The sequence below is a fragment of the Leptonychotes weddellii genome, chromosome 6 (assembly GCF_054177405.1).
Source record: "Leptonychotes weddellii isolate Sample4059 chromosome 6, ASM5417740v2, whole genome shotgun sequence".
Classification (NCBI taxonomy): domain Eukaryota; kingdom Metazoa; phylum Chordata; class Mammalia; order Carnivora; family Phocidae; genus Leptonychotes; species Leptonychotes weddellii.
The window spans coordinates 23,247,406-23,274,465 of record NC_138374.1 but is presented as its reverse complement, the minus strand read 5'-3'; the positions used below and the strand labels follow the sequence as shown (position 1 = coordinate 23,274,465).

General features: G+C 40.9%; 3 protein-coding genes across 5 annotated transcripts in view; 2 read left to right on the top strand and 1 right to left on the bottom strand.

Annotated features, from left to right (window-relative positions):
• Positions 1-588: 588 nt before the first annotated feature.
• Positions 589-14,276, top strand: TAF5 (TATA-box binding protein associated factor 5). 2 transcript variants are annotated; one of them, XM_081822818.1, is made up of 11 exons: positions 589-1,176; positions 2,934-3,171; positions 6,475-6,790; positions 7,562-7,725; positions 7,832-7,967; positions 8,789-8,909; positions 9,712-9,841; positions 11,624-11,788; positions 12,417-12,594; positions 12,775-12,952; positions 13,207-14,276. In XM_081822818.1, the coding sequence occupies exons 1-11, from the start codon at positions 615-617 to the stop codon at positions 13,422-13,424; spliced, it is 2,406 nt and encodes an 801-aa protein (XP_081678944.1). In that variant the 5' UTR covers positions 589-614; the 3' UTR covers positions 13,425-14,276. The 2 variants fall into 2 exon arrangements, with proteins under 2 accessions (XP_081678944.1, XP_081678945.1); XM_081822819.1 differs by lacking the exon at positions 12,775-12,952 and having other exon boundaries at positions 13,207-13,415.
• ATP5MK (ATP synthase membrane subunit k) lies at positions 14,248-19,803 on the bottom strand. The gene is made up of 4 exons (XM_081822880.1): positions 19,660-19,803; positions 15,882-15,977; positions 15,701-15,793; positions 14,248-14,351 (listed from the first exon to the last, which is right to left on the bottom strand). The coding sequence occupies exons 2-3, from the start codon at positions 15,966-15,968 to the stop codon at positions 15,704-15,706; spliced, it is 177 nt and encodes a 58-aa protein (XP_081679006.1). The 5' UTR covers positions 15,969-15,977; positions 19,660-19,803; the 3' UTR covers positions 14,248-14,351; positions 15,701-15,703.
• Positions 19,804-19,847: 44 nt separating this feature from the next.
• PDCD11 (programmed cell death 11) overlaps positions 19,848-27,060 on the top strand; it is a 45,768-nt gene continuing 38,555 nt past the window's right edge. For both annotated transcript variants that reach the window (XM_081822796.1, XM_081822795.1), the window contains exons 1-5: positions 19,848-19,997; positions 21,565-21,677; positions 22,953-23,081; positions 24,489-24,656; positions 26,264-26,425. In XM_081822796.1, coding sequence (XP_081678922.1) covers positions 21,585-21,677; positions 22,953-23,081; positions 24,489-24,656; positions 26,264-26,425 — 552 coding nt within the window. In that variant the 5' untranslated portion in view covers positions 19,848-19,997; positions 21,565-21,584. The remainder of the gene's footprint in view (positions 19,998-21,564; positions 21,678-22,952; positions 23,082-24,488; positions 24,657-26,263; positions 26,426-27,060) is intronic.

Here is a 27,060-nt window from a genome sequence, read left to right as displayed (position 1 = left end):
AGGTACTTAAAAACTTTTTATTGAATTATAACATACATACTGTAGAGCTCACAAAACTTATGCATGTAGCTTAATTTTTACGAAGGTAAAAACTGCAAAAAAATAAAAAGTCACCACCACCCAGATGATAATATAAAACATTACCAGTATCTCAGAAGCCACCTTCAGGCTATGGGATATGCTTTTGAGTTAGAGACCTGGATTCGAATTTTGACACTTTCACTTTCTTCTTTCGTGACTTTGGCAAGTTGTTTAACCTCTTTGGGTTTCGGTTGAGCCACCTGTAAAGAGAGGATAATAATGCCTTATAAGATTGGTGAATTAAAGGAGGTCATAAAATGTAAAATGTCTCTCACAGTGCCTAAAAATAGCGGGTCTGCAGTGAACGGCAATTATTACAGTCAAATGTTACAGGCGATCGCCACCTCCCACTTCCTGCCTTTCTGTCACTCACTTTTTGAAACTTGCTCTTCCTCCTATTCTTTTTCTCCTTCTTTCTCGCCCCTCCTACTGCCGTATATGGCCTTCCCAAGGTGTCGTAAAACTCTCCTCCCCGCCCTCCAAGTGGCGAAAACGCAATCACGCTTGACGGCGCGAGGTGGCTCAGCCGCAAGATGGCGGCGCTGGCGGAGGAGCAGACGGAGGTGGCGGTCAAGTTAGAGCCAGAGGGACCGCCGACGCTGCTACCTCCGCAGGCGGGGGACGGCGCTGGCGAGGGTGGCGGCGGCACTACCAACAACGGCCCCAACGGCGGCGGCGGGAACGTTGCGACGGCGTCGTCGTCGGCCGGCGGGGATGGTGGGACCCCCAAGCCCTCGGCGGCTGTCTCCGCCGTTGCTCCGGCGGGGGCGGCCCCGGTGCCCGCCGCTGCTCCGGAGGCCGGCGTTCCCCACGACCGACAGACTCTGCTGGCCGTGCTGCAGTTCCTGCGGCAGAGCAACCTCCGCGAGGCCGAAGAGGCGCTGCGCCGTGAGGCCCGGCTGCTGGAGGAGGCAGTGGCGGGCACCGGAGCCCCGGGAGAGGCGGACGGCGCCGGTACAGAGGCGGCTAGCGCGCTTCTCAGCCGGGTCACAGCCTCGGCCCCCGGCCCCGCGGCCCCTGACCCTCCGGGCACCGGCGCTTCGGGGGCCGCCGCCGTCTCGGGCTTAGCGACAGGTCCTGCGGCTCCGGGGAAAGGTGAGCCGCGGAGTCCCGGGGAGGCAGGGCACTAAGAGGAGCAAGCCGGGAAGGCAGAGGCTGGCAGGCCTGCACCTCTGCGGGCTTGTTTTGAATTTCCTGGGCCCGCCTCTAGGGCCACATGCCCGCCCCTTTCTCTAGTGCGCCGGCTGCGCAGTCAAACCCTCTTCCAAGCTGTCAGTTCCAGTGAGAGGCTGAGGAGAGCTGTTGAGCAGAGGGATGTCTGGGGAGGGTGGGCACCGAGAGGCGGGGACCTTCAGGCTTTTGGTCCCTTTCTTCTTTTTTGAGTTCTTGAGCCTTGGCAGGTCTGCATTAACACTAACAATATTTATACAGTCTGTCACTTCAGACTTAGTGAATCAGATCATGTAGAGGTGGAGTCTAGGAATCTCCATTTTTGAATATATGCTTCCAAGTGGTATTGACGTATGGCAAAGGTTGAGAATCATTCATTTAGGAATATGCTTTGGACAGACCTGGGTTCAGAATCTGTCTCTGTTGCTTTTACTTGTGTGATGCTAATTCTTCCTGAGAATAAGTGTTCCCCCCTCTATTAAATGGGTTATTGTGAGGCTCAGATATAATATATATAAAATGCCTGGTACTGATAAATTTATGCCCAGCACCTAACACTTAACACCTGAGACCTCCTTCCCCAGCCTTTTCCTAGCAACTGTAATTGCAAAGTCCATGCAGTAAAATTCATACACAATATGAGGTCTCAAAGGTGATCCTGAGCTGATAATAAATGTTTATTGAATTAAGTTGTCTAGTGCAGAGCCTCTAGCCAAATTAATCTGTATTTATGAGACCTAATCTTTGCAGCATTGCCAGAAGTGAAGTATGAATATGTAGCATTGTATCCCACAAATAGAAATGCACAAAAATATGACTGAGAGGAATCTTTTCTGAATGCTGAACTTTGTGAATGAACTATAAGATGGATGAATTATGTTGGTTATTTTTCTGTAATCTCTCATCTCTTCAGAAACTTGACCTATCATAACTCAGAAACCAGTAAGAAGGAAAAGAGGCCATCAGAGTAACCAAAAGAACTTAAAACATTTGTGCAGTGAAGAGCACAGCAGTATTATAATTGCAACTTAAAATTTTCCAACAAACTGATTAGATTGACAGGTTATCATTGTTTGGTATTGCAGTATTACAAATAAATACTCATGTTTTCTGCCTTGGAATGATGTTTATAGAAATTATTTTAAGCATATAAATTGAGTTATCTTTTGGAAACAAGGCTCCGCCTTCCCACCCTTAAAATGCTTGCATTTTATAAGGAGTGATAGATGTACACATATCCTACAGGATAGGATGTGTTATAGGAAAGTTACAAAATACTTAGGTAGCTCAGAGAGCTGGGAATCTTCAGGACTTGGCTTGGTGGTGGTGGGTGCCATTTACATTGAGCCTTGAGAGAAGATTAATATAGTTGTTTGATTTGCACATACCATGTTTTATGAATTTTGCCTTTGAGGTAGCTGCAGGAAAAATATTGAACCTTTTTGTTACTGATTTGAAAATTTTATTTTAAGATATGAACAAGCTGAAGGAGTTTGGGATAGGTGACTGAAACAAAGTGAAAATCCCATTGAAAGAGTGTATGATTGTGTTGGGGAAGAGACTTTGAGAGGAGAGGGACAAACATCTGAGAAGCAGTTTACCTCTGGACCTTAGCAAAGCAGCCTTAGTCACTTGGTATGTATCAGTCATTTTTTGAAGGTTGTTCTTCATTTTTTAAACAGTTGGAAGTGTAGCTGTAGAAGACCAGCCGGATGTCAGTGCTGTGCTGTCAGCCTACAACCAACAAGGGGACCCCACAATGTATGAAGAATACTATAGTGGACTGAAACACTTCATTGAATGTTCCTTGGACTGCCATCGGGCAGAGTTATCCCAACTGTTTTATCCTCTGTTTGTACACATGTACTTGGAACTAGTCTACAATCAACATGAGAATGAAGCAAAATCATTTTTTGAGAAGTATGTGAATTTTATATATATTATATATATAGCACATATATATAATGTATATATACATCTGTAACCACACAAATGTAAGATTGTAACTGAAAAAGTATTTCATGAAGGAGAGGTACCTGGTGCTAGGAGAACCTAAAAAGAGGGAGTTTGATCTAGTTGGAGAAGTCAGGGAAGGCTCCCAGAGGAAGTGATACTTGAGGTAAGATCAGAAGATTGTGTAGGAGCTAACCAGATGAAGAGAAGAGGGAAAAGCATGTGTGACACCTCTGGTGGGAGGGGTCATGGTAGGTACAGAGATGAAAGAAGGCCAGTGTGGCTGGAGCAGAGTACAGGGTCGAAGCTGGGCTGGAACAGGCAGGTTCTTGGGTCATGTTGAGGGTCTTTGTTTATCCTGAGAGCAGTAGTGGGTTGTATTGGGTAGTATTAGATTTGGCTGAGATTCCCTGAAAACTCCAATAATAATGGCATAAATAAAATAAAAGTTTATTTTTTGTTTTTATCCTAAGAGCAGTAGGAAGCTGTGTTAGGATTAGATTAGACTGAGAGTGACTGAAAACCCAAACAATAGAGGCTTAAATACGATAAAAGTTTATTTCTCTCTCATAAAGGTTAGGCAGTCCAGGACTGGTATAGAGTCTTTGATTACCAGGGACCTAGGCTCTCTCCATCTTGATGCTCTTCCATCCTTGTCATGCAGCTTCCTCCTGTGGCACAAGATGGCTCTTTGGCTCTGTGCAGTCACATCAGTGTTATAGTCAGCTGGGAGGGCATACATCCTTCCTCGAAGTTGCACACAACAACTCTTCCTTTTTTTATGTCGTTAGGCAACGGCTACAATTACCTACAAGGGAGGTAGAAAGTGTGGCCTTTGCCTAGGTGTTCATGTGCTCAGCTAATATTCAGATATTCTGTTGTGAAGGAAGAAAGAAAAAATGGATGTTTGGGGACAGTGAGGTGTCTCTGCTATAGAAGCCATTGAAGGACCATGTCATTATTAGATTTGCATTAAAAACAATTTTTTTTAAAGTAATCTCTTCACTCAGCCTGGGGCTGGAACTCACAACCCCGAGATCAAGAGTTGCACGCTCTACCACCTGAGCCAGCCAGGCGCCCCGATTTGCATTTTGAAAGGACCTTTATGCAGTTGGGAAAATAGATGGTGGTGACGGGGAACAGAGTGACTTTAGAGTGACCAGTTTGGGAGGTTATTGTAGTGGTTCTCAACTGGGGGTAATATTATTCCTGCTTCCCGTTGGCTATTTGAAACTGCGTGGAGGTGTTTTGGTTGTCATAATGGCTAGGGTGGGGAAGAGCAGGTGGCTTAGGGATGCCAAATGTTCTAATATGTGCAGGTAGTGCCACTTAGCAAAGAATTGTTCTGCCCCAAAATGTTCTGTTGAGAAACACTAGACTAGGGTACAGTAGTGTTTGTGAAGGTAAGTAGACATATTGGTGAGGCAGTTGGTGATGGATTGGATATGGAAGTCAGGGAAATGAAGGTATTATTGATAACCCCTAGGTTTCTGGCTCCCCCATCAGGATGGAGGAGTGCCCTTCACTAAGATAGAAAACCCTGGAAGAGGACCTGGTTTGTCAGGTTGTGGAGTAATCTTGGCTTCGGATTTGAATATGCCTTTGACTCATTTAAGAGATACTAAGTTGATAGATGAATGATATATAAGGCTCTGGAGCTCTGAGGAGATGTAGGGACTGGAGCCATAAATTGGAGTTGTGTGTAATATTGATGGATATGGATGAGATTGTCTGGGGTGGGGGTGGGGGTTATGAAATAAGTCAATGAGAGGCCTAGACCTGGGCCTTGAGGAACGCCAACATTTGTAATAGAAGAGATAGAAAATGAGTAGAAGGGATGGCCACGTAGAAGAGGTATGTAAGGAGAGGTCAGAGAAGTAGGAAGAAAACCAGGAGGGTATTGAGTTATAGAAGCCAAAGAAAGGAGAGGTTAAAAAGGAGTTGGTACTTAACAGTTTGAATGAGAGCATTTTAGTACAAGCAATAGACCCAAAAGCTGGCATTTGTCAGATAACACAAGTAGTGGTAATACAGGAATAATAGAACTCGGGACACTTAGCTTCTATGCCATTATATCCATTCATTATTGTATGATACCTAATAGAAGGTTTATAAAGCAAATGTTCTGTAGCTCAGCATTTTTGAAAAAATTAACAAAGGCTGATGATGACAGAACTTCTACTCTAACCTAATTTTTCTTATAGTATTGTCATCAAAAAACCTCTTTCTCTCCCAGTCTCATGGGATAGCCATTTCTTCACATAGGAAGCTAGAATATCCTGGGGGACTCTGTCTCCTTGTTATGGACAATCTCAGCCCTTGCCCAGACACCATGCTCAGATGAGGTTATGGGCAGTGACTGATGTGAACACCAGGAGGCTGAGATTTCTAATTTCACTGAAATCTTGGACAGAAACAAATCTTGTCTTGATGAGTCATAAAAGGGTAACAGGGGTAACAGTTTAGGCATCTATTGGCTGTGTATCAGAGCTAGAGCCTAGTATCTTATGTTTAGTCATTGTTCCCTAAATGTTTTTGCATTGTTTGCTGCTCTTAGTGAGTGCCAAATATATGATTTTAATTTTACTTTATTAGGAAAATTAAGATTTATAGAAACAAAAGTACATTTAAATTTACTAATTTTCACCAAGGCTGAAAGCTTTACTTAATTACCTTTGGTAATGGTGAGTAAATGGAAGTGTTCATTCTTTGGTATCAACATTTGTTTGTCCTTTAGTCATATTATTTTACTGATGTTTAATAAATATGTCTGGTATTAAGAATATAAGAAGTCATTGAAAATGGTGGGTTTTATGAGAATGCCATGTATTGATTATTGTTAAGAGGCTGGGTGATAGGTTCATTGAGTTAATTATACTAGTTTCTACTTTTGTATATGTTTGAAACTTTCCATAATAAAAAGTTTTTAAAAGTGGGTTTTGAGAGAACATAAAATTTAGTAAAGCAGAAATTCTAATTCAAATGTCTACCAGTGGTGGACATCTTTCATTCACTTATGGTATTTATTTCAAATTCTCTTAAAATGTTAATGATACATTTCATTAGAGAATTAAATTTTTAAATTTCAGGATGAATTCAGAAACTGAATTGTAATCATTTTGAAATGAGTTACTTCTGATCCTGTAGCTTAGTCCAGGATTATTCAGACTGCTACGTTGAAAATATTCTGGGATGTTTATAAATATATGGGGGAGAGCAGATCCCTTAATGATTACATTGAAAAATGACTTTTTAAAATCACTGAAACAGGTTCCATGGAGATCAGGAATGTTATTACCAGGATGACCTACGAGTATTATCTAGTCTTACCAAAAAGGAACACATGAAAGGGAATGAGACCATGTTGGATTTTCGAACAAGTAAATTTGTTCTGCGTATTTCCCGTGACTCGTACCAACTCTTGAAGAGGCATCTTCAGGAGAAACAGAACAATCAGATATGGAACATAGTTCAGGAGCACCTCTACATTGACATCTTTGATGGGATGCCGCGTAGTAAGCAACAGATAGATGCGATGGTGGGAAGTTTGGCAGGAGAGGCTAAACGAGAGGCAAACAAATCAAAGGTATGGGAATAAACCTAAGAACTATATAATGCAGATTATGAAAAACTGTAGCATTTCCATCTACATAATTTACACATTTTTCTTATAGCTAGTTTGGGAATAACCGTACCCTGTATACTAAGTTTCATGTTCTAAGGATGATGTGTAAATTAGTGAGAATTTGGGAATGGTTGCATTTAACAGAACCCTGACTACAGTGACTGAAACAAATAAGGGATTTTGCATACATGTATAATGAATTGCAAAGGAAAGCCCTCTTGCTCTGGCATAAGGGCTCCACAATGCCATCAAGGGGCCTAGCTCCTTCTAGTTTCTCCTCCATCATCTTTAGAATGTGGCTTTCTTCTTTGTGCTCCCAAATGGCTGTTGTAGCTCCAGCATTGCACCTGCATTCCAGGAAGGCAGAAGGGGGAGGACAAAAGGCATATCCCCGCTAAATCTCTTTCTTATCAGGAAAACAGTATTTTTTTCCTAAAACCCTACCCAGTATATTTGTGTGTACATCTGTTGGCCAGAATGACATTATATGGCTATTCCCAGCTGCAAGGGAGTCTGGGAATAGAAATGATTTAACTGAGCATATTGCTGCTCCAACAAAATCAGGGTTCTGTTAGTAAGGAAGAAGGGGAGATTGGCTATTGGGTAGACAAGTACAGAATCTGCTTCAGGGTATAAATTACTGTAATTGTGAGTCATCCTATCAAGATATGAAAAGGATGTATTGATGAATGAAATATTAATTTTGAAATTGTTGGCTCTTTTGACTTGTAGGTATTTTTTGGTTTATTAAAAGAGCCAGAAATTGAGGTGCCTTTGGATGATGAAGATGAAGAAGGAGAAAATGAAGAAGGAAAACCTAAAAAGAAGAAGCCTAAAAAAGATAGCATTGGATCCAAAAGCAAAAAACAAGATCCCAATGCTCCACCTCAAAACAGGTGAGGGAAAAACTTCAGGAACATGTGTGGAGGTTTAGGATGAACTGTTATTATAGAGAATTCAGTTTCTTAATAGAGTGATTTTCAGTCTGTTTTTCTTTCACAGAATCCCTCTTCCAGAGTTGAAAGATTCAGATAAGTTGGATAAGATAATGAATATGAAAGAAACCACCAAACGAGTACGCCTTGGGCCAGACTGTTTACCCTCCATTTGTTTCTATACATTCCTCAATGCTTACCAGGTTGGTAAGATAATTGTGCAATTTCTGCCTGGAGAGTCATGTAAAATGGTGACTTACCACTAAAAGAAACTTAGATGTGTTAACTTAGACGGAGTTTTCTTTTTTAAACTCTTGATGTAAATATAGCTTAAACACAGAAGTTAGGAAAGGATAATTGGAATAGATAGAAGGCAGTGTTGAAAAGACCTTTAGCAACTTGCAGGTGCCAGAATGTTGCTTATGTGTGTCCCTTGTTTTACTGATCAGAATTCCGCTAGCCTTTGAGGAGGAGGAAACTGTAGTTTATCTCTATTGAACTTGGCTTAAGTACTTATATGAACTTAATACTTTTTATTAAGGATTCTATATGTCTTTATAGATTGTAATAAGCTGCTGAGGATATATTTACTAAAGTACAAAAATGATTAACATTTTCTTCATATCGTGTGCTTTAAATTTGGAGGGCAAAAGGGGTGAATGGTGACATGTTCTCAAAGTAAATACTTTCGGGGCACCTGGGTGGCTCAGTTGGTTAAGCAACTGCCTTCAGCTCAGGTCATGATCCTGGAGTCCCAGGATCGAGTCCTGCATCGGCCTCCCTGCTCAGCGGGGAGTCTGCTTCTCCCTCTGACCCTCCCCCCTCTCATGTGCTCTCTCTCTCATTCTCTCTCTCTCAAATAAAAATCTTTAAAAAAAAAGTAAATATTTTCAAACAGTGGGTTTCATAAGAGAATGAAATCTTTTCTATGAGAAAAAGAGTTATCATTATATAGTTTCTAAGATGTAATTTTCCCCCCAAGACCATATTGTATAGTACAAAGTTCTTATTTTTTTATTGGCAGGGCCTCACTGCAGTGGATGTCACTGATGATTCTAGTTTGATTGCTGGAGGTTTTGCAGATTCAACTGTTAGAGTGTGGTCTGTGACACCCAAAAAGCTTCGTAGTGTTAAACAAGCAGCAGGTAACTGAGATGACCTGTGAAGATGTGAACTCGCCCTAGTTTACACCAATCTGGATTCCATGGAGTATACATAAGACATTGTGATCTCAGCAGAATTTCACTTGATTTTACTTTAACTCAAAATGCTAACATTCCCAAGCGAGAAGTACATTGGAGTGGCAGTCAGGAGACTGGGGCGCTAGACTGGTTTAACTTTTCTGGGCCTCAGTTTTCTCATCTGTAAAATGAGGGGATTGGGTTAGAAAACTCCGTAAGGTTAAAAATCTAATTTTATGACTGTTTGCCTGTGAATTTTTAAAAATGCCTTTAAAGTAAATAGTGGGAGAGTACATACTGTTTTAGCTCTAAAAATGGCTTAAGAAGAACTAATTTTAGGATTTTACTTTAAAGAAAGTTTCTTGCTAAATGTATTATTTAAACAAGATAATATATTTTCAAAAAATTTTTAATATTTCCATAGTTTTCATTTGGTAAAACATGATATAGTGAGTTGCTTTGAGTTTTAATCATAGTTCCGACACTGAGCAGCTATGTGCACTCTGGCAAATTGTTAATTATTCGGAACCTCAGTTTCCTCTTCTGTACACTGGGATGGTTAGAGGCACTGTGGGTGGTACGTAGGACTGTTCAGATGAGATCGGGCGCGTTCAGGGTGGTATGGCCGTAGATTGGTGTGTAGGACTGTTCAAATGGTAGTTCTTCTTCTGAACCATGATGTAATTGCCTTGAAATATTCTAATGAATGTACTTTTTTTTTTAAATGAATGTATTTTAAAAAATCAATATTTTTGGACCATTTTAGATCTTAGCCTCATAGACAAAGAATCAGATGATGTCTTAGAAAGAATAATGGATGAGAAAACCGCAAGTGAGTTGAAGATTTTGTATGGTCACAGCGGGCCTGTCTATGGAGCCAGCTTCAGTCCGGATAGGTAACATTCAATGAAAAATTAAATACTGCTGCATTATATTGAGATTATATGTAAGTTAATTACTGGAAACATATTGGGAAAAATTCTGTTAGAAAAATCTCATGGATGCCTCTTATGCATTATCTTTTAGAATCTTGCCATTTGCTAATTCATCTTGGGGTACTGGTGTATAAGATAGCAACTTAATATATACCCAAATTTATAGAATCAAGATGCACAGCTTCAGGATTTGTTGGTTTTAAAAATTAGCTTTAGTTTTTGTATAACCCTGATAGGGGCCAAATTGCTTCTTTGGGTTCCTGCCTTGGGCTTGGGGCTACTGCTGTATTCCATCATCTCCAAATTCAGACAGATTCCTGATATTAAAGGCATGTTAGCTGTCAACTGAAGATTTTGTGTAATCAAAAGAATTAAGAGGATACTGAAAAGGGAATTTGAAACCCACAAGTAGGTATTTGCTTATTTTTCGTGATCTCTGACATTCTGTAGAAATTGGAGGGAATTTTATATTCATAATAACCATTTGTATCTTATGTGGATAATAGCTTTCAGTCCATCAACATTTTCATCTTTATGAAATCTTGAGAGTGAAACTTTAATAAGGTTTAGCCAGATGATGCATTTTTACTTGAGGGAAACCTCTAATTTCAATGAAAACCGTAATAGTTTGAGTGGTTCAGCTTTTGTGTTTATCCCTGAAAAAGGTAAAATATTACCTACATGTCTATAGTGTTGTTTTTGGTCAAAAAGACATTTCCTTTTTTTTTTTTTTAAAGATTTTATTTATTTGACAGAGAGAGACACAGCGAGAGAGGGAACACAAGCAGAGGGGAGTGGGAGAGGGAGAAGCAGGCCTCCCGCGGAGCAGAGAGCCCGATGCGGGGCTCGATCCCAGGACCCTGGGACCATGACCTGAGCTGAAGGCAGATGCTTAACGACTGAGCCACCCAAGCGCCCCAAAGACATTTCCTTTTAAATGCTTATGCAAGGGGCGCCTGGGTGGCTCAGTCGTTGGGCATCTGCCTTCGACTCGGGTCATGATCCCGGGGTCCTGGAATCGAGCCCCGCGTCGGGCTCTCTGCTCCGCGGGAGGCCTGCTTCTCCCTCTCCCGCTCCCCCTGCTTGTGTTCCCTCTTTCGCTGTCTCTCTCTCTGTCAAATAAATAAATAAAAAATCTTTAAAAAAAAAAAAATGCTTATGCAAGTCAGAGATGAAAAGAGCCATTTCCATTTTAAAGTAAAAAAATTGTTGAGTTTTAAGTGATATATCACATTTCTTAGTTTTTCTCAATTGACCTTTTTGACAACTTTTTGTTGGTACCCTTTGGTATAATTTTTTATAAGAAGTGTGAGTTTTCCAATATACTTTTAAAAATATCTAACCTCGGGGCGCTTGGGTGGCTCAGTTGGTTGAGTGTCTGCCTTCAGCTCAGATCATGATCCCAAGGTCCTGGGATGGAGCCTGCATCCGGCTTCTTGCTCAGTGGGGAGCCTGCTTCTCCCTCTCCCTGCCTCTCCCCCTGCTTGTGCGTGCTCTAATAGATAAAATCTTAAAAAAAACAACTAACTTCATTTAGTAGGTGCTCGGTAGATGTAGAGTGTTAGAGCTAACATTAGTTTGGTTAGTACTTTCAACTTTTGTTATCTACTGTGAATTCCATGTATAATGTAAAAGATGTAGCATGTCAAATTAGCTATATTTATCATACTCAAATGTACAGAGAAACTGGACAGGTAACTAAGTTATTCTGGGAATCAAATATATTACATTCTCTTCTCTCAGGAACTACTTGCTTTCCTCTTCAGAGGATGGAACTGTTAGATTGTGGAGTCTTCAAACATTTACTTGCTTGGTGGGATATAAAGGACACAACTACCCAGTATGGGATACACAGTTTTCTCCATATGGATATTATTTTGTGTCAGGGGGCCACGATCGAGTAGCTCGGTAAGAACATTGTGATCTTACGACTGGCAGAATGGTTTCTTTTTGGGGAATTACAAGCTCCAGCCAAACTCATTTCACTTCTATTATTTGGGATCTTTTTGAGAATGTCAGCATTTATAGCTCCTTATTTGTAAATGAATTTGGGGAGTATTACTATGTCTGCAATTATGTCCATATCAAGAGTCCTCCTTTTTTCCCCTCAAGCTATTTAACATGCTCCCAGCCCCTCCCACCAGCTAGATTTTCACTAACACTATAAGCACTGCTGGTGTTTTCCTGTGATCTCCTTAAAAGTTCAGGATGAGGTAACTCAGGTTCGAAACCAATTTTGTGGTGGCCAAAACTAGCGAAAAATACTTTTCTATGGGTTAGACTAGGAATTGGGGTAGGAAAGGCAGGTACATACAGAGAACTAGAGAATTAAAAAAACTTGTACTAGATCAACTTAATTTTCCTTAAGAATGTTACTTTGTCTCAATCATTCCATTTTCTTTCCCTCAGGTAGCCAGTGAAGGGGGGACCTATTTGGAGCTAACATTTCACATGGGTGTTTCTGTATTTATTTTAGAATTTTGGCAGTTAACTATTACCTTTTTTTTTGTTTTGTTTTCAATGCCTTTTTAAAAAGGCTCTGGGCTACAGACCACTATCAGCCTTTAAGGATATTTGCTGGCCATCTTGCTGATGTGAATTGTACCAGATTCCATCCAAATTCTAATTATGTTGCTACGGGCTCTGCAGACAGAACTGTGCGGCTCTGGGATGTCCTGAATGGGAACTGTGTAAGAATATTCACTGGACACAAGGTATTTTATACCTTCATTATTACGGCACACAAGGTTGCTTTTGAGATAAAAATATTTTAAAAATTAACCAGTAACACATATTAAAAGAAATGATTCATTCCACTGTTTTAAAATTCTAGCTTTCTCTTTATTAGATATTTTTAATCCACTTTTGATTCTTTCCATGGACTTCTTTTCTAGGGACCAATTCATTCCTTGACATTTTCTCCCAATGGGAGATTCCTGGCTACAGGAGCAACGGATGGCAGAGTACTCCTTTGGGATATTGGACATGGTTTGATGGTTGGAGAATTAAAAGGCCACACTGATACAGTCTGTTCACTTAGGTTTAGTAGAGATGGTGAAATTTTGGCATCAGGTAAATGACTAGAAATGGCTTTGTGATAAAGGGTAAATGGTACATTAAAATGAAACATTTAGTGTTGACTGTGTTAGGTTTTGCTTCTCTTAGCCATGATTCCAGAGTATCCCCTGACATGTGTGTTGACTTCTCAGGTTAAACTGCTTGATTTTTTCACTGGAAACAGTTAATATATAAAATAGATCTGACAAGAGGTCAGAATCTAAATATGGTAGATGCTACTAAAATGGTTTCCTTTGACTTCCCCTTAGGTTCAATGGATAATACAGTCCGGTTGTGGGATGCTGTCAAAGCATTTGAAGATTTAGAGACTGATGATTTTACTACAGCCACTGGGCATATAAATTTACCTGAGAATTCACAGGAGTTATTGTTGGGAACATATATGACCAAATCAACGCCAGTTGTACACCTCCATTTTACGCGAAGAAACTTGGTTCTAGCTGCAGGAGCTTATAGTCCGCAATAAATCGGTATTAAAGACCTTTTGGAAGCTACTGTTTGAAAAAGGGAGACTAAAAGCAAATACCTCAGTGATTAATATTTAAGCTACAAAGAATGTTTTGTCAATATGGATCTGGAAGGATGCTGCTTGGAAAATCTGAACAGGACAGTTCCACGTTTCTATAGCAACCACATTTAACTAATTTCCGTTAGTTGAATAAGAGGTATTATGTTCGTGGAGGGACATTTATGGTGCTCTGGATGTGTGGAAACTATGCATTTTCTGTTCAAATGCTATTTTAATTTATTATGTTTAGGAAAAAAAATCAGTTGACTTCAATAATCCATCCTGCTTCAAGATTCAAATCAAGTAATATAATACCATCTTGAATTTTAGCTGAAGAATTCTATGAGCATGTGTTTCTGCTGTAAAAATGTGGTTACTGTATGGCACTCAAGTACTATGTTAAATGATCCACTAACATTTTTGCTTGGCCCATGACTAGTGAAATGTTACTGGTAGGGTGAACTACAATTTCTTTCTAAGAACTAGATGAAGTACAACCATCTACTGACATCTGAATTTATACCTGTTGGATTCTGAGTGCACCCAACACTCTATAAGCCAGGTGAAGAAAATTTAGCTTCCATGTTCTACTTCAGCTAAAATAGCTACATACAACCTAGTACACTTGAAGTCAGACAGACATTTCAGTTGCTTACCTCCAGTACTGAGCCTTGCTTTGGGAAACTAAAAGATTTAGACCAAGTCACTGCCAGTTTTTTGCCTTCGTTGCATTTTGTACAGTTTTTATATTTTTGATATCTTGTAAATAAAGACAACCAGCTTTTCCAGGTTCATAATTTATTGTACAAATTGAGTATCACATGATGAGTTGACATTAGCTTCTCCAGGCATGGGAACTTAACAGATGAGGTACAGGTTAAAATTCTATAAACAAAGCAAAAATAGTTTAGACACAATTGTGTTCAACTCTACTTTTAAGGTATTCAGTAATTACTAGTATAGGACTATCCATGAACCCCCTCAAATTGAATGCAAATTCCTCAGATTCTCAGAGTCAGTAACCACCCCAAAATGAAGGCATCTCTCAGCTTAATACAGTTTAACCTAACGCTTCACCTTTAACAAAAGAGCTGCCAACAATTCAGCATGATCCTGAATGTATGCTACTGGAAAAGTCTAGTGTACAAAGTAACATTTTAAACAGTAGTAAACATCTCAGATAAAATTTCTCCATTTTTATAATGGGGATACTACCACTCTCCCCAAAAGTTGGGAGGTACCTCATCCGGAAAACTGGGCAAAAACTACCTGTTTGCCAGGAATAAGTCATGGACCACTGCATTCTGGGGTATGTAGTCTTAAGTCAATAGTTTTGAGATTGGAAAAGCTTTTAAGAGCAGAGGAAAAATTTTCTGTGGAGAGCTACAGTAAATAAAGATCTGGGTTTTGGGTTTTCTGCACATCATCTACTACCAAAACAAATATTTATTCACTCAAGCATGGGCAAATGGAGGTTGTGGTGCCCCATAAGAAGAAAATGAAATCTATGGGAATTTAAGGAAAATATAAAATTGCTTATATAAAAATTTGAGGCTAGCAAAAAATAAGATATACTTGCAATGTATTTAAAAGGTTGGTTAATAATTATTACATAAAGGGCTTATGTAAGAGAAATAAGGTCTTCACAAAGAGAAAGACTCAACTGTTAAATGAGAAAAACAGGGAATGTTAAGAAAAATACAAATGGTAAACAAATGGAAAAAATGTATAACTTCATTAAAAAGACATTTTCACTCATCAAATGAGCAAAGGTCAGAAACTGATTATTCAACATTGGCTAGGGCAAGAGAGACACCCTCTTACAAAGCTGGGTGCCCCATAACCTTTGGGGAAAGCACCTAAGCCTAAAACAATCATACAGACAACACATCATGCTCAAAAGTGTTCAATGCAATGTTATTTATATTTAAAAAAAATCCTAACAGGGAACAGATATAAATCATATATCCATAAATACTCATACATTCAAATAATAGAAAAAATATTTGTTAGAAGACAATATTACAGACATGACTCACAGCCACTGGAAACCAAACAAAAAATATAAAAAAAAGAGCCAAACCAAAATGTTAAAAATTGTCAGGGTAACAGGATATGAACAATATTTTCCTCTTGTATGTAACTTTGCACAATGACAACAATTTACTTCTATGGTGAGGGAAAAAGCCCTAACAACAAAATGGCTGTTATAAACTTAAATGTCAATTCCTTACCATTTATGTTGCTTTCACAGCTGGTGTTTTTTTAGACCTTAACTTGAAGTATAAGATCATCAAAGCAATGCCTCCGTATGTGGCCAGTACACACTGAAAAAGAAAGGAGAAAGTAAACAAGAGCTTTTGCCACTTATATTATTCTAAAATATAACTGCTCAAAGGTATCATTAATACTTACATTCATTCTACCTGTGAGAGTATAAGAGTTGAAATATTTTTTGATACCAGTGAAATGGAATTGAGCATCAGTTTCTGGACCTGCCATGATTTCAATCTTTTAAAAAAAAGAAAGCAACAATAAATTGGTTTGGATGCACTCTAAAAGAAAATTAAGTTTTGTTTTTGTTTCAAATATTTTATCTTTTTAAGTAATCTCTACACCCAACATGGGGCTTGAACACACAACCCGGAGATCAAGAGTCACATACTCCACCAACTGAGCTAGCCAGGCACTTTTTTTTTTTTTTTTTAAGTTTAAAAACCTGAAAAATCATTGCACATAGGTATTATGAGGTTTTTTTATATCTTGCCCAACACAGAAGTAGCAAAGATGGTGGAAAAAGCCTTGCTGATAAGAGAAACTCAGAAAAGACTTTACCTTGGTTGCTATTGTATAACATTCCAAAATACATATCAAATCACTCAGCAAGGAAGAGAACACAGTAGTCTCTAAGCACCCCCCACCCCTTAACCCAACATTGCTTGATATTTTTGTTCTAGCATGTTACACTGTGCATGGACTCAATCAGTTTTAAGAGTAGTTGAAAGTTGGAGCTTGTGATGATACATTTCAAAGTTTCTAAAAAGGGTAACCACCAACTAAACAGCTCAACTTGCAACCCCTTTCACAATTTTTCTTATGAAATAATTAAGGACCTCCATGGGAAGGAAGAGAAGGTATCATTTACTAAATGGAATTGATACTACCATTTTTAAAAAATTAGCATTATTTTAACAAAAGGGATGCACATCAGAGAATAAGAACTGGAAAATTATTTACACAGTTTAAAGAATTAATAAGAGCATGCTGGTTCAAGTTCTTAAAAATGGAGATCCTACCAAAATGTCATTATCAAAGCCTGTCAACTAGTTATAAAGAGCAGGATACCCACCGTCTAGGCTGCAGTGCGCTCAGCACCTAACCCCCACCCCCAGCATCCATCCATACTAGCTACTGGTGAAAGCTGGAATCCCTACTCCTCACAGCAAAATAGATAAAAGATTTAAATATAAATGGTAAAACCAAAGAATCCTGGAAAAAAACATGGACCAAAATTTTAATTACCTTAGGTAAGGGAAAATACAAAGGACAAAAACTAGAAGGGAAAACATAAAAGTGATCAAAGAAATGTAAAATGAGGCTGATATTTAACCATCAGACTGGGGAAAATAGTAAGAATGTGGGAAAATAAGCATCTCCGCTGTTGCGTGAGTATAAACTGGTACAACTTTTCCTAAAGTGCAATTCTGGAATACCTTCAAATTATAAAATTAGTATACCCTTTTATGTAGCTGGTTCACTTGTTCTCCAGGAATTTACCCTTATAAGAGATACCACAAAGGGAAAAGTTATATGGTTCAAGAACAGTGACTGAAATGCTGTTTATGAAATAAACTGGAAAAACTGAAAGTCCATCTACATACAGAAGACTGATAAAATGATGGTTTCCATTTGAGGAAATACAATGTGCATAGATCCTTATGCACTGACATGGTGTCCCTGTGTAATGTTAAACAGTAAAAAAAAAAATTCTATTTCTGGACATTATATTAGAGCACATAAGTGGTTCCCAAAGTCTGGTTCCTAGACCAGCAGCAATAGCATCACTGGAAACTTGTTGGAAATGCAAAATCTCAGGCCTGACCTCAGGCCTATTCAATCAAAAACTCTGGGGCCCGGATAATCTGATTTATTGGGCATTTCTGATGTAAGCTAAGGTTTGAAAGACACTGCAGTAATAGAAAACCAAATATTTGTTAGTAATTATATAGAAAAAAAAAACAACTCTGGAAAAATATGCAGCAAAATTTTGGAGTTATAAGTACCTATATTTTACACAGGCATATATTTGTTATAATAAAAAATAACAAAGGCACATTCAAAAGTCACCAGAACAACACTTGAAAATTCGTATGTATGACCGCCTATCTACCACGACCGACGCCACGCCGAGTCGATTGGCAACATAGACGAGCCGGTCGAGGTCCGGTCGAGATTGGTAGGCAGTGGCAGTGACTCAGCTGGCTCTTGATGAAATGGAAGAGGGAGAGATCTGTGAGGAAGTCGTTGCTATGGAAACTGGCACTCCCCTATTTACCATTCAAAGGCCTTCAGAGGCGTTCACGTGCACAGAATTGGCAATGAAAATTTGGACAAATGACCTTAATTCTGAACAGTTGGAACAATGAAGGAAATCCAGACTTCCTTGGGCCTCCTCAGGGGCCTTGGCCTTTCCAGCTCAAGTAGGAAAATTTGCATTAAAATAAATCTTTATAATGTAGCTTTTATATTAACATTTCATTTTACTAGACTAGTTTCCCCCCCATTCATCTTCATGATACACTTTTGGATTCTTACAGTATTAAGTGGGTTTCTAGGAGAAACCCTACATGTTAAAACAGGAGCTTAACTTAGTCAAATTATTAACTGATAACCCCACTACCTTATGGGTAACAAAAATTTTTAGGAGGATGTGGTGTCCAAATGAAACAATACTAAAGTGCTTTAAACTTCTCTCTACACAGTATGGGAGGAAGACTGTGATATTCCACAGAGGACTAATTCTGACTGCGGGGAAGGGCACGGTATAGGAACTGAAATTTAGTCTGGGTCTTGAAGACTCTTGTGAAGGTGAGATGGAGGCAGGAGTGGGGAGTAAAATGTTGCTGGTGAAATAAACAATGGGACAAAAACCTACAAGCCTTGGGGTCTGCACCCTTCAGCAAACTGCACATTACTTTTAGACAAAGATCAGGAACCCTTGTGCTAGAGCACCCTCTGTGGAATAACTCAAACTGAAACCTTATTCCCTTTCGAATCGTACAAAGTTTAGAAAGACCTAAGGAAAAAATGACCTAAGACTAATAATTGCACTGTTAAATGGTAGCCCGTGGAGAAATCTAAGCATGGGGTCTTGCTCTTGTTTCTAATTAACCGGCCCACCGCTACTAAACATTAACGAAACCTTCCACGTCTTTCTTCACCTGTGAAAAAAGGCCCAAAGTGACCAAATGTCCTCGCTTTCTCATTTTCTTGAAACTGCTATTTTCCTGTCTGACTGGACATCTACCTGGAATGGTGAGATCACGAGATAAAAGGAGGCAAAGTCGAGAGGTATTCGGGTAACAGAAGCAGCGTCTTGCACTTCAAGGAGTATACAGCTCTCTGTTCTGGCTATCTCTTAGGAAAGGCCTTTCCGCTGATCGGACACAGACTGAAATCTAACCCGCTTACTGCGGGCCTGGCGAACCGCAGGGGCTGGGCCACACACACTCTCGCTTTGACAAAGGCTGCAGCGCAGCTAAAGAAGGCCTTGCTGGCCAGCTCCCTAAAGACAGCACAGTGGAAATAAACTGCTATGGGCATACAGAGGAAAAAAGGTTAATTTGGCCAGAAGCCCGAGTTTCATTCAATATTACGTCGCTGGGTGACCTTGGGGTACTCCCTTCGCTGAGGGCCCCTTTTTTCTCTATTGTAAAATACGATCTAAGGGCCTTCGGGAACTATGGGAGCCTCTGGGACCTCCTATCCGCCTCACCCCGAGGCTTCCCAGCCCAGTCCAAACCCTCGCGCCCTGGCTCTCGTTATCTCTAATTCCTTTTCCATTCTCCACTGTCCTCGCACCCCAAAGCGAAGACCTAGCGGTGTTCCTGAACCAGGAGCGGTCGGATTTTTATGCCAGCCCTGTAAAGCGGACGCGCGAGGCCTGAGCCCAGGTTCCCGTCCACACACCCACCTTGCAGAAGGCACCAATTCCGCCGGTTGTGTCCTTCAACGTACGCAGCTACCCCGCAGTCGGCCGGAAGAAGCCGCCTCCCCCGCACGCTTTCAACGGGCCAGAACGATTCAGCCTTCAGCGTCGATTGGCTACGGCTCGAAGTCCCGCCCTTCCGCTTCCTGTTTCTAACTCTCCTCCCCCCAACCCGCAGGACCCAGCATGGTAACGGAAATAGGGTGTTGGGCCCTCGCACGCTTCCGGAATAGCATCGTTGGACTCCGGGTGTACTGGTCTCCGCGTGTGTGACTCCAGTGGTACGGGCTCTGAAGTAGAAAGGTGCTGGCGTCGCGGGGCTGGTGAGTGAGGACAAGGGCGAGAAGGGAGGAAACCTCATGGCTTCCAGGTCTGTCCCAGGGCTAGGTCCTCTGGGTCCCTGCCATGCACCTGCAGTGCTGGGTGAGTGGTTCGGGCACCCCAGACCAGCTCAGAAGCTGGCCCCTGTAACATCAGGTTCGGGCCCTGAGAAGTTACTTATGTCCCCTCTTTGCCTCTGGATCGCCTCTTTGAAGCTTCAGTTTCCCCTTGTCTGAAGTGACATTAAGGATCAAATTTCCTGCAAACTAGACTCCTCGGCTCTTTCCTATTTCTGCGAAGCATGCACCCACCTATTCCTGATTCCAAATCCAGGGCTTCCACTGGTCTTCACCTCTTCTACAGTCACAGCCCTTTCTAGATGCTTATTCCAGGTGTCTCTCAGAACCAGTCTCTACTATCTTCCTTTCTTGGATCTAGTTCTCATTTGCATAGTTTCTCTGCTGTACTGCAATTGACTTCTACTCTGTTTACTTTCCTTCAGTTCTGTCTCTCTACCTGTCCAATTAATGGCCTGCAGTATATTTTTCTTGATTGCTATTCTATTTCTTTCCCTATTTAAGGCTCTGACTTGTCAAAGTAAATATTGTGCTACTCATATCTAGGTCAAAATCTTTCACAAAAAAGGTCCCCTGTCTTCCACAATTTAACTCTGATTATTATGCTTTATTCTCCCTGTGTGTCTAAACAGTTTTTCAAAGAAAGGAAACAGCAACTTCTTGAACAATATTTTGAGAAATTGCTGGTGATTATTGAAATATTTTGCTTTAACTGTTTCTATGCCTTTTCTCACATTCCTTCTGCTTTTCCTTTTCCACCTGTCAAAATCTTTTTCATCTTTTAACAGCTCAAAGACACCTTCTTTAGGAAGCTTGCCTTCTTTACTGAAACCTCATCCCTTCCTATTTTTTTGTTTATAGTTTGATTTTTATTTTAGTTTTTTTTGGTAACTCTGCACCCAACACAGGGCTCGAACTTAATGACCATGAGATCAAGAGCTGCATGCTCTTCTGACTTAGCCAGCTAGGCGCCCCAATTTGTATTTTAAATTATTTGCGTAATTGTTTTGTTTTCTTAAAATTGTGCATGTTCTTATTTTTTTTAATTAAAAAAATTTTTTTAAGTAACCCAACATGGGGCTTGAACTCATAACGTTGAGGTCAAGACCTGAGCCAGGAGCAAGAATCAGATGTTTAACCAACTGAACCACCCAAGCACTCCAAAATCGTGCATGTTCTTTGAAGATAGGGACTTATATATTCATTTGTGTATCTCTGACTTAAGTGTAGTTACTCTGTCATATTTATTAAATTGGATCTAAAACTTCTTTTCCTGGAGGAAAATGTATGGACTTGTGGTTTTGAAGCAGAGATCTTTGGAAAGATGAATTATGGGTTATCTGGGGCCTAGCATCAAACCATCTATTTCTTAGTCCTGAATGTTGTCTAGACATTGGTGCTAGAAGGCTCTATCTCTTGTCCACTGATCACAACCTTTAGGAAATCTGACACCAAGGCTACAGCTCACTGATACTCTTTGCATTGTTTTTAGGAGACTCAAACACAGCAACCATGGAAGAAAGCTTCCCCCGAGGGGGTACGAGAAGGACCCACAAATCAGAGAAAGCTTTGCAGCAGTCAGTTGAACAAGACAACTTATTTGATGTAAGTGGTGTGCTTATTTGATAAAACTCACAGAACATTTTCTAGTATCCTTGTGAAGAATGAACCTTGTTTGAGAATCTGGTATTTTCCATATTTGTTTCTTTTTGAAGTCTACTTTTGTAAGTTGAACTTGTTAGAGAGTCCATACCACCGTGAGGCTATATTTTTCGAAGCATGGCATCTAGTACTTGAGTTTGCAGAGCTGTTGTTCCTTATTCTTAGGAACTTTGTGCCTTGTTGGTTAAGGTTGGAGAGAAAAGTTATGAAATAAGTCATGAAAGGTACAACATGGGGGATATAGTCAGTGGTATTGTAATAGTATTGTATGGTGACAGGTGGTAGCTACACCTGTGGTGAGCATAGCATAATGTGTGGAGTTGTCAAATCACTATGCTATACACCTGAAATTAATGTAACATTGTGTGTTAACTGTACTGCAATTAATTAAAAATAAAGAATGGAGAGAAAGCAGTTCGTGATTGATTTTTTAAAATGGGATCATTGCCATATATAATGGTCAGAATTTGCATTGAAATTCACCAGTTTTGCCTAGAGTAGGCTCCAAATGCTAGAGGGAAGGGAGCTAACATTTCATTGTATGGCCTTATGTGTATTTTATGTAATCTTTCCAACTGCAGTGGAGTAGAGAATGTCATTCCATGATGAGGAACTGAGGCTGAGAGAGGTTACATATTTTAACAAACCACACAGCTTGTTATGGTGGAGTTGGGAGTTTAACTCGGGTCTCCGTGTCTCCACCTTCTTTTTTTTTTTTTTTTAAAGATTTTATTTATTTATTTGACAGAGAGAAACACCGAGGGAACACAAGTAGGGGGAGTGGGAGAGGGAGAAGCAGGCTTCCCACAGAGCAGGGAGCCTGATGCAGGGCTCTATCCCAGGACCCTGGGATCATGACCTGAGCCTAAGGCAGACACTTAACCGACTGAGCCACCCAGGCGCCCCTCCACCTTCCATTTTTACACACTGTTCTAAATTGCTTCTCATAGTGGGGACCCCAGTGTCCATCCCAGTCAAGGGAGGAAGAACACAGGAGTGAAGGGGCTTTTGAAAATACGAAGAGGGCTCCCACCTTGGGCAAAGGGAACGTTGGTGACAGAGTGGGGGAGATGGGATTGGAGCAGGAATTACAGGAACTCTGGGAGTGGAGTGTGCTGGAGGAGTAACAAAGCAAGGTGACAGGTGACCTGACAGTTTAAGGGAAAGCCCAGGATTGTTTCTCTTCATTCTTTTGGATCTTTTATCCCCCCTCTGTAGATTTCTACTGAAGAGGTATCCACCAAAAGGAAAAAGAGCCAGAAAGGGCCAGCAAAAATAAAAAAGTTGAAAACCGAAAAGAGAGAAAGCAAGTCTATAAGAGAGAAGTTTGAAATCCTTAATATTGAGGTTTGTTACATTTTGATTTTGTTCTAAACAAACTACCTGGGTTGCTTACATTTGCATATGTTCTTCCCTCTTTCTTTTTTCCTTCAATCCTTTTGTGTATATATGTGTGTGTGTGTGTGTGTGTGTGTGTGCGCGCGCCCCAGTAGAGATTATTACAGTTTGTGCTCAGAATTGAGCATTATCACCTTTGATTATTATTTTTTTTTTAAAGATTTTATTTATTTATTTGACAGAGAGAGACACAGCGAGAGAGGGAACACAAGCAGGGGGGAGTGGGAGAGGGAGAAACAGGCTTCCCGCGGAGCAGGGAGCCCGATGCGGGGCTTGATCCCAGGACCCTGGGATCATGACCTGAGCTGAAGGCAGCTGCTTAACGACTGAGCCACCCAGGTGCCCCTATCACCTTTGATTATTAACCAATGCCTGGGATCATGTGTTGTTTTTCTTTTTAGCTGCTGAGTCCCTCTTTGTGCTTGTGTCTTAATGAAATTTGTGTTTTAGTAGATTCATAGGTTAGAACTGGCAATAACTTTAAACCTTTCTACTTCTACTCTTTCATTTCATAGCTATGGAAATTCTCTTGGAGAAGTGAAGTGGTCTTTTAATGTTCTTTATGTTTTTAGATTATAACTTGGATATGTGTTGTAAAAAAGAAAAAAAAACAAACAAAATGATTCCTAAGGAAAAGAGTGAGATTCAGCCTGCAGAAGTATTTTGTTTGTCTTATGTGATACTTAGAAAAATAATTACTTAACTTGGTGCCAACATTAGAAGAAATTTCACATAAAAATGTGACTTCTGGCTTCTTGTAAAAATTTGAGAGTGCTGATAGCACAAACTCGCATTCCCTCGTGTTCGGAGTCACATGGAGCTGAGTGGTGGTTGTGTCTTCAGGACTGGCGTGTACACCCCAGACTGCCGTTTTCTCCACTGGCCTGCTTCCTTCACTTGGCTGCCTGTCAGGCATTTGAGTTTGGGTTGTGTGGAGTAAAGCAAAAGACAGAAGTGTCCTCCAGTATCGTAGTGCTGTTTTATGGTGCTTGGTCAGCTATTTGATAAGTATATGGATGTAATACGCACAGATATTTCCTCTAGCTTTTATTTTTTTAAAGGTTTTATTTATTTATTTGACAGAGAGAGACACAGCAAGAGAGGGAACACAAGCAGGGGGAGTGGGAGAGGGAGGGAGAAGCAGGCTTCTGGCTGAGCAGAGGGCCCGATGTGGGGCCTGATCCCAGGATCCTGGGATCATGACCTGAGCTGAAGGCAGACACCTAACGACTGAGCCACCCAGGCACCCCTCCTCTAGCTTTTATATGTCAGAGTTGGGACTAGAAGCCAGTCCCCCTAACATCCTCAATCGTTGTTCTTTTCCCTATTGTGCCCATTTCACTTTTTCTCTTCTAGTCCCTTTGTGAGGGGATGCGGATTTTGGGTTGTGTGAAGGAGGTAAATGAACTGGAACTGGTGATTAGTCTCCCCAATGGACTCCGGGGCTTTGTGCAAGTAACTGAAATTTGTGATGCCTATACCAAAAAGCTGAGTGAGCAGGTGGCTCAAGAAGAACCTCTGAAGGTAAGGGAAACCTGAATGTACTCTGTAACTGGACCTAAGTGGTGTACAAGTAGATGTAAAATTACAACTTTGCTCAGTGCTAAAAAAGTCAAGGCACAAGGTGTCATGAGAGTTTATAATAGCGAATTTTTTTTTTCTTTTTTTTAAATAAGAGGATTTTGACTTAGCCCAGGGAGTCTGGAAGACTTCTCTGAGGAAGGGATGCTTGAGCTGAGATCTCAAGCATGAGTGTGTACTGGGTAAAGATTAAAGAGTAAAGAAGGAAGGGTGTTCAGACAGAAGGAGCACAATATGGGGCAGAGAGAAGGCTAGTGTGGCTAGAGCAGAGAGAGCAAGGGAGAGTGGTGTGGGATGGAGCAGGAGAGCTGGGTAAAGCTAGACCATGTTAAAGATTGGTTTTTAATTCTAGAACCAATGGGAAGCCCTTGAAGTGTTCTCATTGGGGTGGGTGACATGTAGACAGCATAGAGAATAGATGGAAGAGGCATGTAGTTGCCCAGAGACCCGTTAAGGGGGTTACTGTAGTAGCCCAGCTCTGAGATTGATGCCAGGCTGTGTTCAGGGTTTACCTACTGAGGAAGTAAAGTCAATGCCCACTGATGGATAGGGGGTATGAGTCCTAACCTTCTGTTGTGTGTGACTTGATGGTCGGCCTTGCCATCCTGAGATAGAAACCCTGAGAAAGGACCTGGATTGGGAGAGACGATCACGATTTTATTTTTTGCTCTGTTGAATTTGAGGAATGGTTGAAACATCCAGTAGACAGGAGATTCAGAGTAGTCTGGGCTAGAAACGTACATGTGTGAGAATGTTTTGCATAGGTGGTAATTGAAGCTAAGAAGAGGGAAGAAGGTGCCTAGAAGGAGCAAAAAGAGTGAGAAGAGACTGAAGCACAGACCCTTGAGTGAATCCTGACCTTGGAGAAAGATTGACCCTCAAGTATTTTTTTTCTTTTTAGATTTTATTTATTTATTTGAAAGAGAGAGAGAGCGAGCGAGCGCGTGCTCACGCATGCACATATATGTGTGCAGTGGGGAGGGGCAAAGGGAGAGGGAGGGAATCTCAAGCAGACTCCCCGCTGAGCAGAGTCCATGCAGGGCTCAATCCCACAACCCTGAGATCACGACCAGAGCTGAAACCAAGAGTCAGACGCTCAACTGACTGAGCCACCCAGGCGCCCCCACCAGTGTTAAATGCTTTCTGAAGGTCACATATAAGAAGGACTGAGAAATGGGTTATTGAATTTAGTGACATGAAGATCACTGGTGATTTTATTGGGAGATAAAGTGGTGGGTGAGGGGTGGAACACAGAGTGAGCTGAAGGGCAAGCAGGAGGTGAAGAAATGGAGACCGTGAATACAGACGACTCTTGACAAGTCATTTACATCTGCCTGTTCTTTGGATATATTTTGGAGGCCTTAGGCTGAAATCCAAGACTGTGACTTGGCCACAGGTCCCTCTTCCTTTGGCGAGTGGTTACTGTCTTCGTCCAGTGTTTGGGTTCTTTGGGGTCTGAGGATGAGAAACCACCGAGCGCGGGTTGGGCAGTGGTATGTTGGTTCAGGGGGGAGAATATGTATCAGATCTTTCTCATTTGTATTATGCAGGACCTGGTCAACTTGCCTGAACTCTTCTCACCTGGGATGCTGGTGAGATGTGTGGTGAGCAGTGTGGGTATCACGGAGAGGGGCAAAAAGAGTGTCAAGTTATCTCTGAACCCCAAAAATGTCAACAAAGTGCTAAGTGCTGAGGCCCTGAAGCCTGGCATGGTACGTATGGGGCCAGGGAAGAGGATCAGACAATGTGCGTTTTTCCTGCCCTGCCTCCTAGGAAGTATCTAGACCACCTTTTACTTTCAGCTTAACTGTTACACACAGGGGTGGGTCTTTCCCTGGGGGGGAGGGGAAGATTTCTAGGGTACTTAACGGAAATTGAAGGCTTGAGCCTAATCACATTACCTTGGAGGGGAGAAAGGGAAGGTTTACTGGTGGCCAATAAAAAAAAAAAAATGCCTCCCAAGGAGGCTTAGCAGGAGTGAGGAGTTCCTCAAAGTGCCTTACTTACCGAGACTTGTTCTTTACAGATTAAGTCTTTTTCAGAGGCTATTTGGCATCTCTGGGGAATGCTTGAGGGCTGCTCTCTGAGAGCAAGAGATAGGGTAGATAGAGCAGTTCGTCTGTCAGCTGTACTGATGGATAGCTCACTACTGTGTCACCTAGTCCTATGGAGATTCAGGAGAAATTAGTCCTAGCTCTGAGTCTCAACATCCAATAGGTATAAAACACACTCATATGAACCACACTCATCTTGGTGCTCTTGTAATTAAGAGGAAGGAGATCAGTATGATCTTTTTTTTTTTTTAAGATTTTATTTATTTATTTGAAAGGGAGAGAGAGACAGCAAG

What these genes read in the sequence shown, in the direction of transcription:
- TAF5 (XM_081822818.1), top strand. Translation starts at nt 615, where the DNA reads ATGGCGGCGCTGGCGGAGGAGCAGACGGAGGTGGCGGTCAAGTTAGAG. An exon ending in GCAAAATCATTTTTTGAGAA is followed by an intron (nt 3,172 to 6,474) that starts GTATGTGAATTT and finishes TCACTGAAACAG; the next exon opens with GTTCCATGGAGATCAGGAAT. An exon ending in TAGTGTTAAACAAGCAGCAG is followed by an intron (nt 8,910 to 9,711) that starts GTAACTGAGATG and finishes GGACCATTTTAG; the next exon opens with ATCTTAGCCTCATAGACAAA.
- ATP5MK (XM_081822880.1), bottom strand. Translation starts at nt 15,968, where the DNA reads ATGGCAGGTCCAGAAACTGATGCTCAATTCCATTTCACTGGTATCAAA. An exon ending in CTCTCACAGGTAGAATGAAT is followed by an intron (nt 15,794 to 15,881) that starts GTAAGTATTAAT and finishes TTTCTTTTTCAG; the next exon opens with TGTGTACTGGCCACATACGG.